The following is a 14,294-nucleotide window of genomic DNA, read 5'->3' on the forward strand; positions in this document are numbered from 1 at the left end:
TGTCTGGGGACAAGACACAGAGCCCTTCCCTGCTCTCCTTTCTGAGACGGGAAAATGCCACCACTGACGTCCCTTCTAAGGGACATCCATCCCCACCAAAGAGACAGGACCTGCAAAGCCATGTCCACCCAATGTTGCTGTTGTGTCACCCATGGGACAATGCTCGGACAGGGCCACCATCACCAGAAGATCCCAGAGGGCTCCTTGGGGTGGCCCTACAGACGGTGGCAGGGCTGTGGCCCCGAATCTCCTTCTGGCACCGGCGGCTGAAACCTGAGCCTGAGGATGGAGTTTGGTTTGGTTGCAGCACCATTCCGATGCCCTTCCCAGGACACGTGCCAACCCTGTGGCATTTGTGCTATTTTCACTTTCACCTCTGTTTCCCAGCAGCTCCTTTCCCCGCAGCCGCCGCTGAGCGACGTCCCAGCCCTGGTGCAGCCACCCCCTCCTGCCCCCCCGCAGCAGCAGCTGCTCTTCGCTCCCCGGGGCCTCTTGCAGGACGCGCACTTTTGCACATGTCCTGCAGCTCCTCGCACTCCACAGCCTTTCCAGGGTCTCCTGTCCACCACCCTCCATTCCCACCTCAACATTTCCAGTGCAATGAACAAATTAATTGCAACAAGTGGAAAACCCCACCCAGGACTTATCTGGACTTATTTCTGTTTGGTGTTTGGCTTTCAGCCTTTCTCCACCTCCTGTGTATCAGGAAGGATGTGAGGTCTGGTTTGTCAAGAGCGCCTGCTGATCCACCCATCCCCTGCATTTCCCTCAGCCCTTGGAGGAGCGAGCAGCCCGGCTCTGTCACCAGAACCGTCCCAAAGAGAAAATAATGTTAAAAGGCAGTGTTATGAGTCTTGCCACCTCTTCCAGCATTGCTGAGGTAAGTGCGCTCCCATCTCTGCACCCCATTGCACACATCTGCCTGGACCGTGATCAGAGCAGGACAGGGCGGGGAAGATGCACAGGGCTTGTCCCGGGACGGCTCCAGCTCGGAGCCATTGGGAAGGACGGGTGACTCTTCCCTGGCCCTTGTGCCTGGCAGGATCCATCCCGGGCAGGGTGTGATGGCAGCTGGGACCCTGCCCTGGCGCACGGGCAGGACGGCACGAGCACGGCGCTGACACCCCTTTTCTGTTCCTCTCTCCTTGCAGGTGTCTAGCAGCGCTGTAAGTAGGAGCTTGGAGAGACATTTGCCAGCAGTGTGGGCATCTGGGGAGCATTTTGGGGCAATGGGGCTGGTTCTGCTGCCTCTTCACCTTCCCTCTCTCGTGTGGTTGGCAGACGCTCAAGTTTCTGCTGTTCAAGACAGTCCTTGGGCATGGGGACATATTCGAGGAGGTGTTGGAGAGAGACTTGCAGCCTAGGGATCTCTTGCTCTTCCCCTGGGACAGCAGCTCTGGATATCTCACCAACACCTTCAAACATGCAGCCGTCTACTGCGGGAACAGAGAGATCATACAGTTCCTAGGTAATGCCTGACGCCCTGGTCCCTTTCGAGTTCTGGTGATGGCCAAAATGTGGCCACTGGCTGCGGTGGCCGGGCCAGGGTGATGGGCAGCTCTTGCTTTTCCAGGCACATGCATTGGGAGCATCAGTGATATGGTCAGCGGTCAGAGGACTCCTGGTCTGATCAGCAAAGAAGGCTTTGAGACCGTAAAAAGGCAGTTGGGGCAATGCCGGATTTACCGGAAGAAAGGCGGCGGCGAGACCAGTGACTTCCAGAGGAAAGTCAGGAAGGCGATGAACAGCGAAGCCGAGTATGATGCTTTCAAAAGCAACTGCATCCACTTCGCCCTCTCCCTCCTGGGCCTGGAGGAGCTGTACAGCAAACTGGTGAGCACGGAGCTGGTGTCACGGCCGCGGTGGGACGGCTCCTGCACCCACCCCCAGCCCTGCATTTGCATCCTGACCTGATTCCCCCTGGGGTGCCCATGGGCGGTGGGGACAGCGGTGGGGACAGCGGAGCCCCCTGCACATGGACAGCTTTCTCTTGCAGGTGCAAATCCAAGATGAAGGTGACAGCAGCCGTAGTCGTGGGGCTGTGAGTATCCTCATGAAAACTCCCTGGGAGGGGTTGGGGTACCTGGGATGGCTCTGGGGTCCCTCGGAGGGCTGAGTCTCGAGGAGGATTGCTGTCCCCAAAGAGGCATGGTATCCCCTGAAATGACCTTGGGGTCCTGAGAGGCCAGTGTCCTCAGGAGGGCTGGGGCCCCTCCGAAGGCTCTGTGGTATGGGAGGGCTGGGGTCTTTAAAATGGCTAAGGGCTACAGGAGGGCTTTGGGATCCTCAGCAGGGGTGTGAGTTTCTCAGAGTGTTTTGGGGTCCCCAGCAGGGCTGTGGGATCCCTCAGAGGGTTTTGGGGTCCCTAGCAGGGCTGTGGGGTCCCCAGCAGGGCTGGGCTCCAGTTGCACGGGCTGGGAAGGGCAGGGCAGGGACTCAGGGGACCGTCCCCCCTTTTCAGGCCATCTGAAGCCCCCCCAGCCTGGCGGGGCAGAGGAGCAGCCACACGGCGGGAGGGGTGGCAGCCCCATGTACCCCAAGGACGATCCCCCAGACTCACAGAGGAGCCCCAGCATCGCCCCGTGCACCCCAACACCTCACCCAGGGAAGGAGCTTTGCTTTGGGAGGGTGGGGGATGTTGCTTTCTGCTTCCTGGAGCTTAATTGCCATGCACTAATCAGATGTTTTATTAAATTTTGCTACCTGAAATGTGCCTGATTTTGCATTCCTGCCTCAGTCCTGCCTGATGGGCTGGGAGAGCTGCCCGGCTGCCACCAGCCTCTGGGGCTTCTTAGCTGCCCAGGATAATAATGACTGAAACAGTGGCCAATATCAGTAATTACCAGTGAAGAACAGTAATAACAACTTCAATAGTAATTTCTATAATAAAATACATAATTTACAATATATAATATATCACATCTATGTCATACATCAGACATCATAATACAGTTACGGTGGCTTGTTCTTGTCTGGCTGCTGGGACCCCACACAGCTGCTCTGTCACCCTCCCCCCACAAGTGGAAAGAGAGAGGAAAATACAAGAAAAGACACATGGGTCCAACTCGGCACAGGGAGATCACCCAGCATGTATCATCATGGGCAGAACAGGCTCAACTCGGGGAAATTAATTCCATTTATTGCCATTCAAAGCAGAGCAGGCTAATGTGACTGGCTGTACCGCATCACCTCTGCCCCACCTGCAGCTCGGGGACATCACCTCCTGGGGATGCAGGGCCTGGACCAAGTGCTGTGAAGTTAGAGGGGTCTGGACGCAGCTGCCCTGCAGCGGTGGGTCCGGGTGGCCATGGACCAGGTGCTGGAGATCGACACCGTCACCTGGAACTGCCTCGAGTTGGCCCTTGTCCTGCTGGGCCAGTTCTCCAGTGTCATGGTGCACACAACCACCCCAGTGTGAGCCAGCACCCCAGTGGACTCCGACACCCTGCTCAGGGTCACCACTGCCCACCTGCTGTCCCAGGTGTCCGAAGCGATGCAGTGATGGAGGCAAAAAGGGGCCTGAGGGACATGTGGGACTGGAGTTGTGCCGGCAGTGTTGGCATTGTTCTTGCGTGGCAATGGATGGTTTGCATGGGGAGGCTGTGCCAACCCTGTGGAACTTTTGTTGCTTTCACTTTCACTTTCGGGTTCCCAGCAGCTCCTTTCCCCGCAGCCGCCGCTGAGCGACGTCCCAGCCCTGGTGCAGCCACCCCCTCCTGCCCCCCCGCAGCAGCAGCTGCTCTTCGCTCCCCGGGGCCTCTTGCAGGACACGCACTTTTGCACATGTCCTGCAGCTCCTCGCACTCCACAGCCTTTCCAGGGTCTCCCCTCCACCTGCTTCCTTTCCCAAACTTAACATTTCCAGTGCAATGAGCAAATTAATTGCACCTTTGAGAAGTGGAAAAACCGTCTGGGGCTTTTCTGCACTTTGTTCTCTTTGGGGTTTGGCTTTCAGCCTTTCTCCACCTCTTGTGTATCAGGAAGAATGTGAGGTCAGGTTTGATTCCAGCACCTGCTGATCCACCCATCCCCTGCATTTCCCTCAGCCCTTGGCGGAGTGAGCAGCCCGGCTCTGTCACCAGCTCTGTCTCAAAGAAAACTATGCTAAGACTCGCTGCTACCATTGTTGGCAGCATTGTAGGTGCTGCAGGAATTGCAGGTCTTGGTGCCAGCCTGGTAAGTACGCTCCCATCTCTGCACCCCATTGCACACATCTGCCTGGACGGTGGTCAGAGCAGGACAGGGAGGGGAAGATGCACAGGGCTTGTCCCGGGACGGCTCCAGCTCGGAGCCGTTGGGAAGGACGGGTGACTCTTGCCCTGGCCCTTGTGCCTGGCAGGATCCATCCCGGGCAGGGTGTGATGGCAGCTGGGACCCTGCCCTGGCGCACGGGCAGGACGGCACGAGCACGGCGCTGACACCCCTTTTCTGTTCCTCTCTCCTTGCAGGTGTCGCGCAATACTGTAAGTAGGAGCTTGAAGAGACCTGCACCATCATTTTGGGGGTCTGGGAGCTGTTGGGGTCACAGAGCTGGTTCTGCTGCCGCTTGACCTTCTCTCCCTGGTGTGGTTTGTAGTCAACCAGATTTCTGCTGTTCAAGAGCATCCCTGGGCATGGGGACATCTTTGAGGAGGTGTCAGAGAGTGAGCTGCAGCCTGGGGACATCTTGCTCTTCCCCTTGGACAGAAGCAATGACATTGTCAGCAGGGCCCTCTTCAAACATACAGCTGTCTACTGTGGGGATGAAGAGGTCATACACTTTGTGGGTAAGTGCCAGACCCCCTGGCTCCTTTGGGGTTCTGGTGGTGGCCAAAGTGTGGCCAGTGTTTGTGGTGGCTGGGCCAGGGTGATGGGCAGCTCTTGCTTTTCTAGGCATGGGCACTGGTGGTCCCAGCAGCAGTCAGATGATTCCCGGTCTGATCATCAAGTCAGGCTACCAAGCCCTGATAAAAGAAAGGGGGCAATGCCGGATTTACCGGAAGAAAGGTGGGGTTAATCTCAATGATTTCCGTAGTAGAGTCAGAAGTGCAATGAGAAGTGAAGCCAACTATAACGCCTACACAAACAACTGCATCCACTTCGCCCTCTCCCTCCTGGGCCTGGAGGAGTTCTCCTCAGAACTGGTGAGCACGGAGCTGGTGTCACGGCCGCGGTGGGACGACTCCTGCACCCACCCCCAGCCCTGCGTTTGCATCCTGACCTGATTCCCCCTGGGGTGCCCATGGGCGGTGGGGACAGCGGTGGGGACAGCGGAGCCCCCTGCACATGGACAGCTTTCTCTTGCAGGTGCAAATCCAAGGTTGATGTTGCAGCTGCTGCAGTGGCACTGTGAGTATCCTCATGGCAACCCTGAGGCAGGGTTTGGGGTCCCATGGAGGAGTGTGCGGTCCAAGGGATGGCTTTTGTTTCTCCAGGAGGGCTACAGGTTTCCTCAGAGTATTTGGGAGTCCTCAGTAAGGCTGTGGGGTCCCTCACAGGATTTTGGAGACCCTAGGAGGGCTGGGGGGTCCCCAGCAGCATTTTTGGGTCCCCAGCAGGGCTGTGGGGTCCCCAGCAGGGCTGGGCTCCAGCTGCCAGTGCTGGCAGGGGACCCATCCACAGGGGCTGGGAAGGGCAGGGCAGGGGATCACTGTACCCTCCCCCCTTTCCAGGCCATCTGAAGCCCCACAGCCCGGGGGGCAGGGGAGCAGCCACACGGTGTGAGGGGTGGCAGCCCCGTGTCCCTGGAGTATGGTCCCCCCCAACCCACAGAGGAGCCCCAGCATCGCCCCGCGCACCCCAACAACTTGCCCAGGGAAGGAGCTTTTCTTTGGGAGGGTGGGGGATGTTGATTTCTGCTTCCTGGAGATTAATTGGCATGTGCTAATCAGATGTTTTCTTGAACTTTGCTACCTGAAATGAGCCTGATTTTACCTACAGCCTCAGTCCTGCCTGACGGGCTGAGAGAGCTGCCCGGCTGCCACCAGCCTCTGAGGTCTTGGCTACCCAGGATATAATGAGTGAAACACCGGCCAATACTAGTAATTACCAGTGAAGAACAGTAATAACAACTTCAAAGTAATCTCTATAATAAAATTAATAATATACAATATATTATGTCTCATGTATCTGTCATACATCGTAAGAGAGCTGCAGTGAGTTGGCCTTTTGCGGGACTGGTTCCCCACGCATCCGCTCTGTCACGCTCCCTCAACAAATGGACAGAGGGAGAAAAAGACAATGAAAGGCTTGTGGGTCCAACTCAGGACAGGGAGATCACCCAGCAAGTGCCATCATGGTCAATACAGGCTCGACTGGGGGAAATTAATTCCACTTATTGCCATTCAAATAAGAGAAGTACAATGAGAACAAAGGACAAACTTCTGCCACATGCGTCCTTCCCAGGGGCTGCAGTTCTTCACAGGCTGCTCCAGCGTGAGCTGCTGTCCATGGGGTGACAGGTCCTACCTGGTGCTGTCTCCATGAGCCTGTTGGGTGGGCTTCTTCAAGGTTAATCGCAGTGCCTAATGGCTCCCCATGAGTCCCACCAACCATGGCAGTGGGGCTGGGTACCATCACTGGCTGAGTGACATGGACCTGAGATGCTGCAGGAGCTGCACTAGTACCTCAGTGATGACACAACCTCTGTCTGGGGTGACAGGTGGGAGTAGAGCTGTGCCACGGCCATCACCACCTGCCAGGGGACACTCGAGTGTCACCCACTGGGTACAGGATCTCCCAGGGCACCCAAAGGATCCCGGGTCACCCCAAGGCTCCTGCACTCACGTTCTGGTTGGGGCTGAGGAACTGCGTGCGCGCGTAGCGGGTCAGCATGTTGATGATGAGCACCTGCCCCCACTTCTCCAGGTCGATGAGCAGGTTGCAGAGCTTGTGGTAGTTCTTGTGGATGAGGTCGATGAGCTCGGGGCAGACCTCCTTGAATGCCATGACCATGCTGCTTGCCACCAGCTGCGCAGGGAAAGCCCAGGGTGACCACTGGGATGATGGCATCTCTGTGAGGATGCTGCTTGGTGGTATACTCCTGAAGATGCCATTTCTGGAGATGGCTGTGTCCTTTTGAGGATGTTTGGTCAGTGGGGACACTGACATTCCCATGAGAATGTTAGCCCTGCAGAGATGGCTGCAATGCCACAAGGATGTCCTGTGTCTAGGGACAAGACACAGAGCCCTTCCCTGCTCTCCTTTCTGAGATGGGAAAATGCCACCACTGACGTCCCTTCTAAGGGACATCCATCCCCACCAAAGAGACAGGACCTGCAAAGCCATGTCCACCCAATGTTGCTGTTGTGTCACCCATGGGACAATGCTCGGACAGGGCCACCATCACCAGAAGATCCCAGAGGGCTCCTTGGGGTGGCCCTACAGACGGTGGCAGGGCTGTGGCCCCGAATCTCCTTCTGGCACCGGCGGCTGAAACCTGAGCCTGAGGATGGAGTTTGGTTTGGTTGCAGCACCATTCCGATGCCCTTCCCAGGACACGTGCCAACCCTGTGGCATTTGTGCTATTTTCACTTTCACCTCTGTTTCCCAGCAGCTCCTTTCCCCGCAGCCGCCGCTGAGCGACGTCCCAGCCCTGGTGCAGCCACCCCCTCCTGCCCCCCCGCAGCAGCAGCTGCTCTTCGCTCCCCGGGGCCTCTTGCAGGACGCGCACTTTTGCACATGTCCTGCAGCTCCTCGCACTCCACAGCCTTTCCAGGGTCTCCTGTCCACCACCCTCCATTCCCACCTCAACATTCCCAGTGCAATGAACAAATTAATTGCAACAAGTGGAAAACCCCACCCAGGACTTATCTGGACTTATTTCTGTTTGGTGTTTGGCTTTCAGCCTTTCTCCACCTCCTGTGTATCAGGAAGGATGTGAGGTCTGGTTTGTCAAGAGCGCCTGCTGATCCACCCATCCCCTGCATTTCCCTCAGCCCTTGGAGGAGCGAGCAGCCCGGCTCTGTCACCAGAACCGTCCCAAAGAGAAAATAATGTTAAAAGGCAGTGTTATGAGTCTTGCCACCTCTTCCAGCATTGCTGAGGTAAGTGCGCTCCCATCTCTGCACCCCATTGCACACATCTGCCTGGACCGTGATCAGAGCAGGACAGGGCGGGGAAGATGCACAGGGCTTGTCCTGGGACGGCTCCAGCTCGGAGCCGTTGGGAAGGACGGGTGACTCTTGCCCTGGCCCTTGTGCCTGGCAGGATCCATCCCGGGCAGGGTGTGATGGCAGCTGGGACCCTGCCCTGGCGCACGGGCAGGACGACACGAGCACGGCGCTGACACCCCTTTTCTGTTCCTCTCTCCTTGCAGGTGTCTAGCAGCGCTGTAAGTAGGAGCTTGGAGAGACATTTGCCAGCAGTGTGGGCATCTGGGGAGCATTTTGGGGCAATGGGGCTGGTTCTGCTGCCTCTTCACCTTCCCTCTCTCGTGTGGTTGGCAGACGCTCAAGTTTCTGCTGTTCAAGACAGTCCTTGGGCATGGGGACATATTCGAGGAGGTGTTGGAGAGAGACTTGCAGCCTAGGGATCTCTTGCTCTTCCCCTGGGACAGCAGCTCTGGATATCTCACCAACACCTTCAAACATGCAGCCGTCTACTGCGGGAACAGAGAGATCATACAGTTCCTAGGTAATGCCTGACGCCCTGGTCCCTTTCGAGTTCTGGTGATGGCCAAAATGTGGCCACTGGCTGCGGTGGCCGGGCCAGGGTGATGGGCAGCTCTTGCTTTTCCAGGCACATGCATTGGGAGCATCAGTGATATGGTCAGCGGTCAGAGGACTCCTGGTCTGATCAGCAAAGAAGGCTTTGAGACCGTAAAAAGGCAGTTGGGGCAATGCCGGATTTACCGGAAGAAAGGCGGCGGCGAGACCAGTGACTTCCAGAGGAAAGTCAGGAAGGCGATGAACAGCGAAGCCGAGTATGATGCTTTCAAAAGCAACTGCATCCACTTCGCCCTCTCCCTCCTGGGCCTGGAGGAGCTGTACAGCAAACTGGTGAGCACGGAGCTGGTGTCACGGCCGCGGTGGGACGGCTCCTGCACCCACCCCCAGCCCTGCATTTGCATCCTGACCTGATTCCCCCTGGGGTGCCCATGGGCGGTGGGGACAGCGGTGGGGACAGCGGAGCCCCCTGCACATGGACAGCTTTCTCTTGCAGGTGCAAATCCAAGATGAAGGTGACAGCAGCCGTAGTCGTGGGGCTGTGAGTATCCTCATGAAAACTCCCTGGGAGGGGTTGGGGTACCTGGGATGGCTCTGGGGTCCCTCGGAGGGCTGAGTCTCGAGGAGGATTGCTGTCCCCAAAGAGGCATGGTATCCCCTGAAATGACCTTGGGGTCCTGAGAGGCCAGTGTCCTCAGGAGGGCTGGGGCCCCTCCGAAGGCTCTGTGGTATGGGAGGGCTGGGGTCTTTAAAATGGCTAAGGGCTACAGGAGGGCTTTGGGATCCTCAGCAGGGGTGTGAGTTTCTCAGAGTGTTTTGGGGTCCCCAGCAGGGCTGTGGGATCCCTCAGAGGGTTTTGGGGTCCCTAGCAGGGCTGTGGGGTCCCCAGCAGGGCTGGGCTCCAGTTGCACGGGCTGGGAAGGGCAGGGCAGGGACTCAGGGGACCGTCCCCCCTTTTCAGGCCATCTGAAGCACCCCCAGCCTGGCGGGGCAGAGGAGCAGCCACACGGCGGGAGGGGTGGCAGCCCCATGTACCCCAAGGACGATCCCCCAGACTCACAGAGGAGCCCCAGCATCGCCCCGTGCACCCCAACACCTCACCCAGGGAAGGAGCTTTGCTTTGGGAGGGTGGGGGATGTTGATTTCTGCTTCCTGGAGATTAATTGGCATGTGCTAATCAGATGTTTTCTTGAACTTTGCTACCTGAAATGAGCCTGATTTTACCTACAGCCTCAGTCCTGCCTGACGGGCTGAGAGAGCTGCCCGGCTGCCACCAGCCTCTGAGGTCTTGGCTACCCAGGATATAATGAGTGAAACACCGGCCAATACTAGTAATTACCAGTGAAGAACAGTAATAACAACTTCAAAGTAATCTCTATAATAAAATTAATAATATACAATATATTATGTCTCATGTATCTGTCATACATCGTAAGAGAGCTGCAGTGAGTTGGCCTTTTGCGGGACTGGTTCCCCACGCATCCGCTCTGTCACGCTCCCTCAACAAATGGACAGAGGGAGAAAAAGACAATGAAAGGCTTGTGGGTCCAACTCAGGACAGGGAGATCACCCAGCAAGTGCCATCATGGTCAATACAGGCTCGACTGGGGGAAATTAATTCCACTTATTGCCATTCAAATAAGAGAAGTACAATGAGAACAAAGGACAAACTTCTGCCACATGCGTCCTTCCCAGGGGCTGCAGTTCTTCACAGGCTGCTCCAGCGTGAGCTGCTGTCCATGGGGTGACAGGTCCTACCCGGTGCTGTCTCCATGAGCCTGTTGGGTGGGCTTCTTCAAGGTTAATCGCAGTGCCTAATGGCTCCCCATGAGTCCCACCAACCATGGCAGTGGGGCTGGGTACCATCACTGGCTGAGTGACATGGACCTGAGATGCTGCAGGAGCTGCACTAGTACCTCAGTGATGACACAACCTCTGTCTGGGGTGACAGGTGGGAGTAGAGCTGTGCCACGGCCATCACCACCTGCCAGGGGACACTCGAGTGTCACCCACTGGGTACAGGATCTCCCAGGGCACCCAAAGGATCCCGGGTCACCCCAAGGCTCCTGCACTCACGTTCTGGTTGGGGCTGAGGAACTGCGTGCGCGCGTAGCGGGTCAGCATGTTGATGATGAGCACCTGCCCCCACTTCTCCAGGTCGATGAGCAGGTTGCAGAGCTTGTGGTAGTTCTTGTGGATGAGGTCGATGAGCTCGGGGCAGACCTCCTTGAATGCCATGACCATGCTGCTTGCCACCAGCTGCGCAGGGAAAGCCCAGGGTGACCACTGGGATGATGGCATCTCTGTGAGGATGCTGCTTGGTGGTATACTCCTGAAGATGCCATTTCTGGAGATGGCTGTGTCCTTTTGAGGATGTTTGGTCAGTGGGGACACTGACATTCCCATGAGGATGTTAGCCCTGCAGAGATGGCTGCAATGCCACAAGGATGTCCTGTGTCTAGGGACAAGACACAGAGCCCTTCCCTGCTCTCCTTTCTGAGATGGGAAAATGCCACCACTGACGTCCCTTCTAAGGGACATCCATCCCCACCAAAGAGACAGGACCTGCAAAGCCATGTCCACCCAATGTTGCTGTTGTGTCACCCATGGGACAATGCTCGGACAGGGCCACCATCACCAGAAGATCCCAGAGGGCTCCTTGGGGTGGCCCTACAGACGGTGGCAGGGCTGTGGCCCCGAATCTCCTTCTGGCACCGGCGGCTGAAACCTGAGCCTGAGGATGGAGTTTGGTTTGGTTGCAGCACCATTCCGATGCCCTTCCCAGGACACGTGCCAACCCTGTGGCATTTGTGCTATTTTCACTTTCACCTCTGTTTCCCAGCAGCTCCTTTCCCCGCAGCCGCCGCTGAGCGACGTCCCAGCCCTGGTGCAGCCACCCCCTCCTGCCCCCCCGCAGCAGCAGCTGCTCTTCGCTCCCCGGGGCCTCTTGCAGGACGCGCACTTTTGCACATGTCCTGCAGCTCCTCGCACTCCACAGCCTTTCCAGGGTCTCCTGTCCACCACCCTCCATTCCCACCTCAACATTCCCAGTGCAATGAACAAATTAATTGCAACAAGTGGAAAACCCCACCCAGGACTTATCTGGACTTATTTCTGTTTGGTGTTTGGCTTTCAGCCTTTCTCCACCTCCTGTGTATCAGGAAGGATGTGAGGTCTGGTTTGTCAAGAGCGCCTGCTGATCCACCCATCCCCTGCATTTCCCTCAGCCCTTGGAGGAGCGAGCAGCCCGGCTCTGTCACCAGAACCGTCCCAAAGAGAAAATAATGTTAAAAGGCAGTGTTATGAGTCTTGCCACCTCTTCCAGCATTGCTGAGGTAAGTGCGCTCCCATCTCTGCACCCCATTGCACACATCTGCCTGGACCGTGATCAGAGCAGGACAGGGCGGGGAAGATGCACAGGGCTTGTCCTGGGACGGCTCCAGCTCGGAGCCGTTGGGAAGGACGGGTGACTCTTGCCCTGGCCCTTGTGCCTGGCAGGATCCATCCCGGGCAGGGTGTGATGGCAGCTGGGACCCTGCCCTGGCGCACGGGCAGGACGGCACGAGCACGGCGCTGACACCCCTTTTCTGTTCCTCTCTCCTTGCAGGTGTCTAGCAGCGCTGTAAGTAGGAGCTTGGAGAGACATTTGCCAGCAGTGTGGGCATCTGGGGAGCATTTTGGGGCAATGGGGCTGGTTCTGCTGCCTCTTCACCTTCCCTCTCTCGTGTGGTTGGCAGACGCTCAAGTTTCTGCTGTTCAAGACAGTCCTTGGGCATGGGGACATATTCGAGGAGGTGTTGGAGAGAGACTTGCAGCCTAGGGATCTCTTGCTCTTCCCCTGGGACAGCAGCTCTGGATATCTCACCAACACCTTCAAACATGCAGCCGTCTACTGCGGGAACAGAGAGATCATACAGTTCCTAGGTAATGCCTGACGCCCTGGTCCCTTTCGAGTTCTGGTGATGGCCAAAATGTGGCCACTGGCTGCGGTGGCCGGGCCAGGGTGATGGGCAGCTCTTGCTTTTCCAGGCACATGCATTGGGAGCATCAGTGATATGGTCAGCGGTCAGAGGACTCCTGGTCTGATCAGCAAAGAAGGCTTTGAGACCGTAAAAAGGCAGTTGGGGCAATGCCGGATTTACCGGAAGAAAGGCGGCGGCGAGACCAGTGACTTCCAGAGGAAAGTCAGGAAGGCGATGAACAGCGAAGCCGAGTATGATGCTTTCAAAAGCAACTGCATCCACTTCGCCCTCTCCCTCCTGGGCCTGGAGGAGCTGTACAGCAAACTGGTGAGCACGGAGCTGGTGTCACGGCCGCGGTGGGACGGCTCCTGCACCCACCCCCAGCCCTGCATTTGCATCCTGACCTGATTCCCCCTGGGGTGCCCATGGGCGGTGGGGACAGCGGTGGGGACAGCGGAGCCCCCTGCACATGGACAGCTTTCTCTTGCAGGTGCAAATCCAAGATGAAGGTGACAGCAGCCGTAGTCGTGGGGCTGTGAGTATCCTCATGAAAACTCCCTGGGAGGGGTTGGGGTACCTGGGATGGCTCTGGGGTCCCTCGGAGGGCTGAGTCTCGAGGAGGATTGCTGTCCCCAAAGAGGCATGGTATCCCCTGAAATGACCTTGGGGTCCTGAGAGGCCAGTGTCCTCAGGAGGGCTGGGGCCCCTCCGAAGGCTCTGTGGTATGGGAGGGCTGGGGTCTTTAAAATGGCTAAGGGCTACAGGAGGGCTTTGGGATCCTCAGCAGGGGTGTGAGTTTCTCAGAGTGTTTTGGGGTCCCCAACAGGGCTGTGGGATCCCTCAGAGGGTTTTGGGGTCCCTAGCAGGGCTGTGGGGTCCCCAGCAGGGCTGGGCTCCAGTTGCACGGGCTGGGAAGGGCAGGGCAGGGACTCAGGGGACCGTCCCCCCTTTTCAGGCCATCTGAAGCCCCCCCAGCCTGGCGGGGCAGAGGAGCAGCCACACGGCGGGAGGGGTGGCAGCCCCATGTACCCCAAGGACGATCCCCCAGACTCACAGAGGAGCCTCAGCATCACCCCGTGCACCCCAACACCTCACCCAGGGAAGGAGCTTTGCTTTGGGAGGGTGGGGGATGTTGCTTTCTGCTTCCTGGAGCTTAATTGCCATGCACTAATCAGATGTTTTATTAAATTTTGCTACCTGAAATGTGCCTGATTTTGCATTCCTGCCTCAGTCCTGCCTGATGGGCTGGGAGAGCTGCCCGGCTGCCACCAGCCTCTGGGGCTTCTTAGCTGCCCAGGATAATAATGACTGAAACAGTGGCCAATATCAGTAATTACCAGTGAAGAACAGTAATAACAACTTCAATAGTAATTTCTATAATAAAATACATAATTTACAATATATAATATATCACATCTATGTCATACATCAGACATCATAATATAGTTACGGTGGCTTGTTCTTGTCTGGCTGCTGGGACCCCACACAGCTGCTCTGTCACCCTCCCCCCACAAGTGGAAAGAGAGAGGAAAATACAAGAAAAGACACATGGGTCCAACTCGGCACAGGGAGATCACCCAGCATGTATCATCATGGGCAGAACAGGCTCAACTCGGGGAAATTAATTCCATTTATTGCCATTCAAAGCAGAGCAGGCTAATGTGACTGGCTGTACCGCATCACCTCT

The 14,294-nt window shown here is 56.9% G+C and overlaps 3 protein-coding genes and 1 long non-coding RNA gene across 6 annotated transcripts; all 4 read left to right on the forward strand.

The window, feature by feature from the left end:
• Nucleotides 1-730: 730 nt before the first annotated feature.
• On the forward strand, nt 731-2,709 carry LOC308044297 (uncharacterized protein). Its single transcript, XM_080350901.1, has 6 exons — nt 731-880; nt 1,152-1,166; nt 1,282-1,468; nt 1,574-1,833; nt 1,997-2,041; nt 2,462-2,709. The coding sequence occupies exons 1-6, from the start codon at nt 830-832 to the stop codon at nt 2,468-2,470; spliced, it is 567 nt and encodes a 188-aa protein (XP_080207027.1). The 5' UTR covers nt 731-829; the 3' UTR covers nt 2,471-2,709.
• A 1,658-nt stretch (nt 2,710-4,367) lies between these two features.
• Nucleotides 4,368-6,062, forward strand: LOC308044411. Its single transcript, XR_013922614.1, has 4 exons — nt 4,368-4,766; nt 4,873-5,123; nt 5,287-5,328; nt 5,652-6,062. It is a non-coding gene; the product is annotated as an uncharacterized lncRNA (long non-coding RNA).
• Nucleotides 6,063-7,868: 1,806 nt separating this feature from the next.
• LOC308044456 (uncharacterized protein) lies at nt 7,869-10,018 on the forward strand. Of its 2 annotated transcripts, none has more exons than XM_080351188.1 (6): nt 7,869-8,024; nt 8,297-8,311; nt 8,427-8,613; nt 8,719-8,978; nt 9,142-9,186; nt 9,607-10,018. In XM_080351188.1, the coding sequence occupies exons 1-6, from the start codon at nt 7,974-7,976 to the stop codon at nt 9,613-9,615; spliced, it is 567 nt and encodes a 188-aa protein (XP_080207314.1). In that variant the 5' UTR covers nt 7,869-7,973; the 3' UTR covers nt 9,616-10,018. The 2 variants fall into 2 exon arrangements, with proteins under 2 accessions (XP_080207314.1, XP_080207313.1); XM_080351187.1 differs by having other exon boundaries at nt 9,876-9,969.
• A 1,805-nt stretch (nt 10,019-11,823) lies between these two features.
• Nucleotides 11,824-14,015, forward strand: LOC308044615 (uncharacterized protein). 2 transcript variants are annotated; one of them, XM_080351407.1, is made up of 6 exons: nt 11,824-11,980; nt 12,253-12,267; nt 12,383-12,569; nt 12,675-12,934; nt 13,098-13,142; nt 13,839-14,015. In XM_080351407.1, exons 1-6 carry the CDS (start codon nt 11,930-11,932, stop codon nt 13,917-13,919), a joined length of 639 nt encoding a protein of 212 aa, XP_080207533.1. In that variant the 5' UTR covers nt 11,824-11,929; the 3' UTR covers nt 13,920-14,015. The 2 variants fall into 2 exon arrangements, with proteins under 2 accessions (XP_080207533.1, XP_080207534.1); XM_080351408.1 differs by lacking the exon at nt 13,839-14,015 and adding an exon at nt 13,563-13,810 and having other exon boundaries at nt 11,828-11,980.
• The last annotated feature ends 279 nt before the right edge of the window (nt 14,016-14,294 follow it).

The sequence above is a fragment of the Nesoenas mayeri genome, assembly GCF_963082525.1.
Source record: "Nesoenas mayeri genome assembly, chromosome: 11".
Lineage (NCBI taxonomy): Eukaryota > Metazoa > Chordata > Aves > Columbiformes > Columbidae > Nesoenas > Nesoenas mayeri.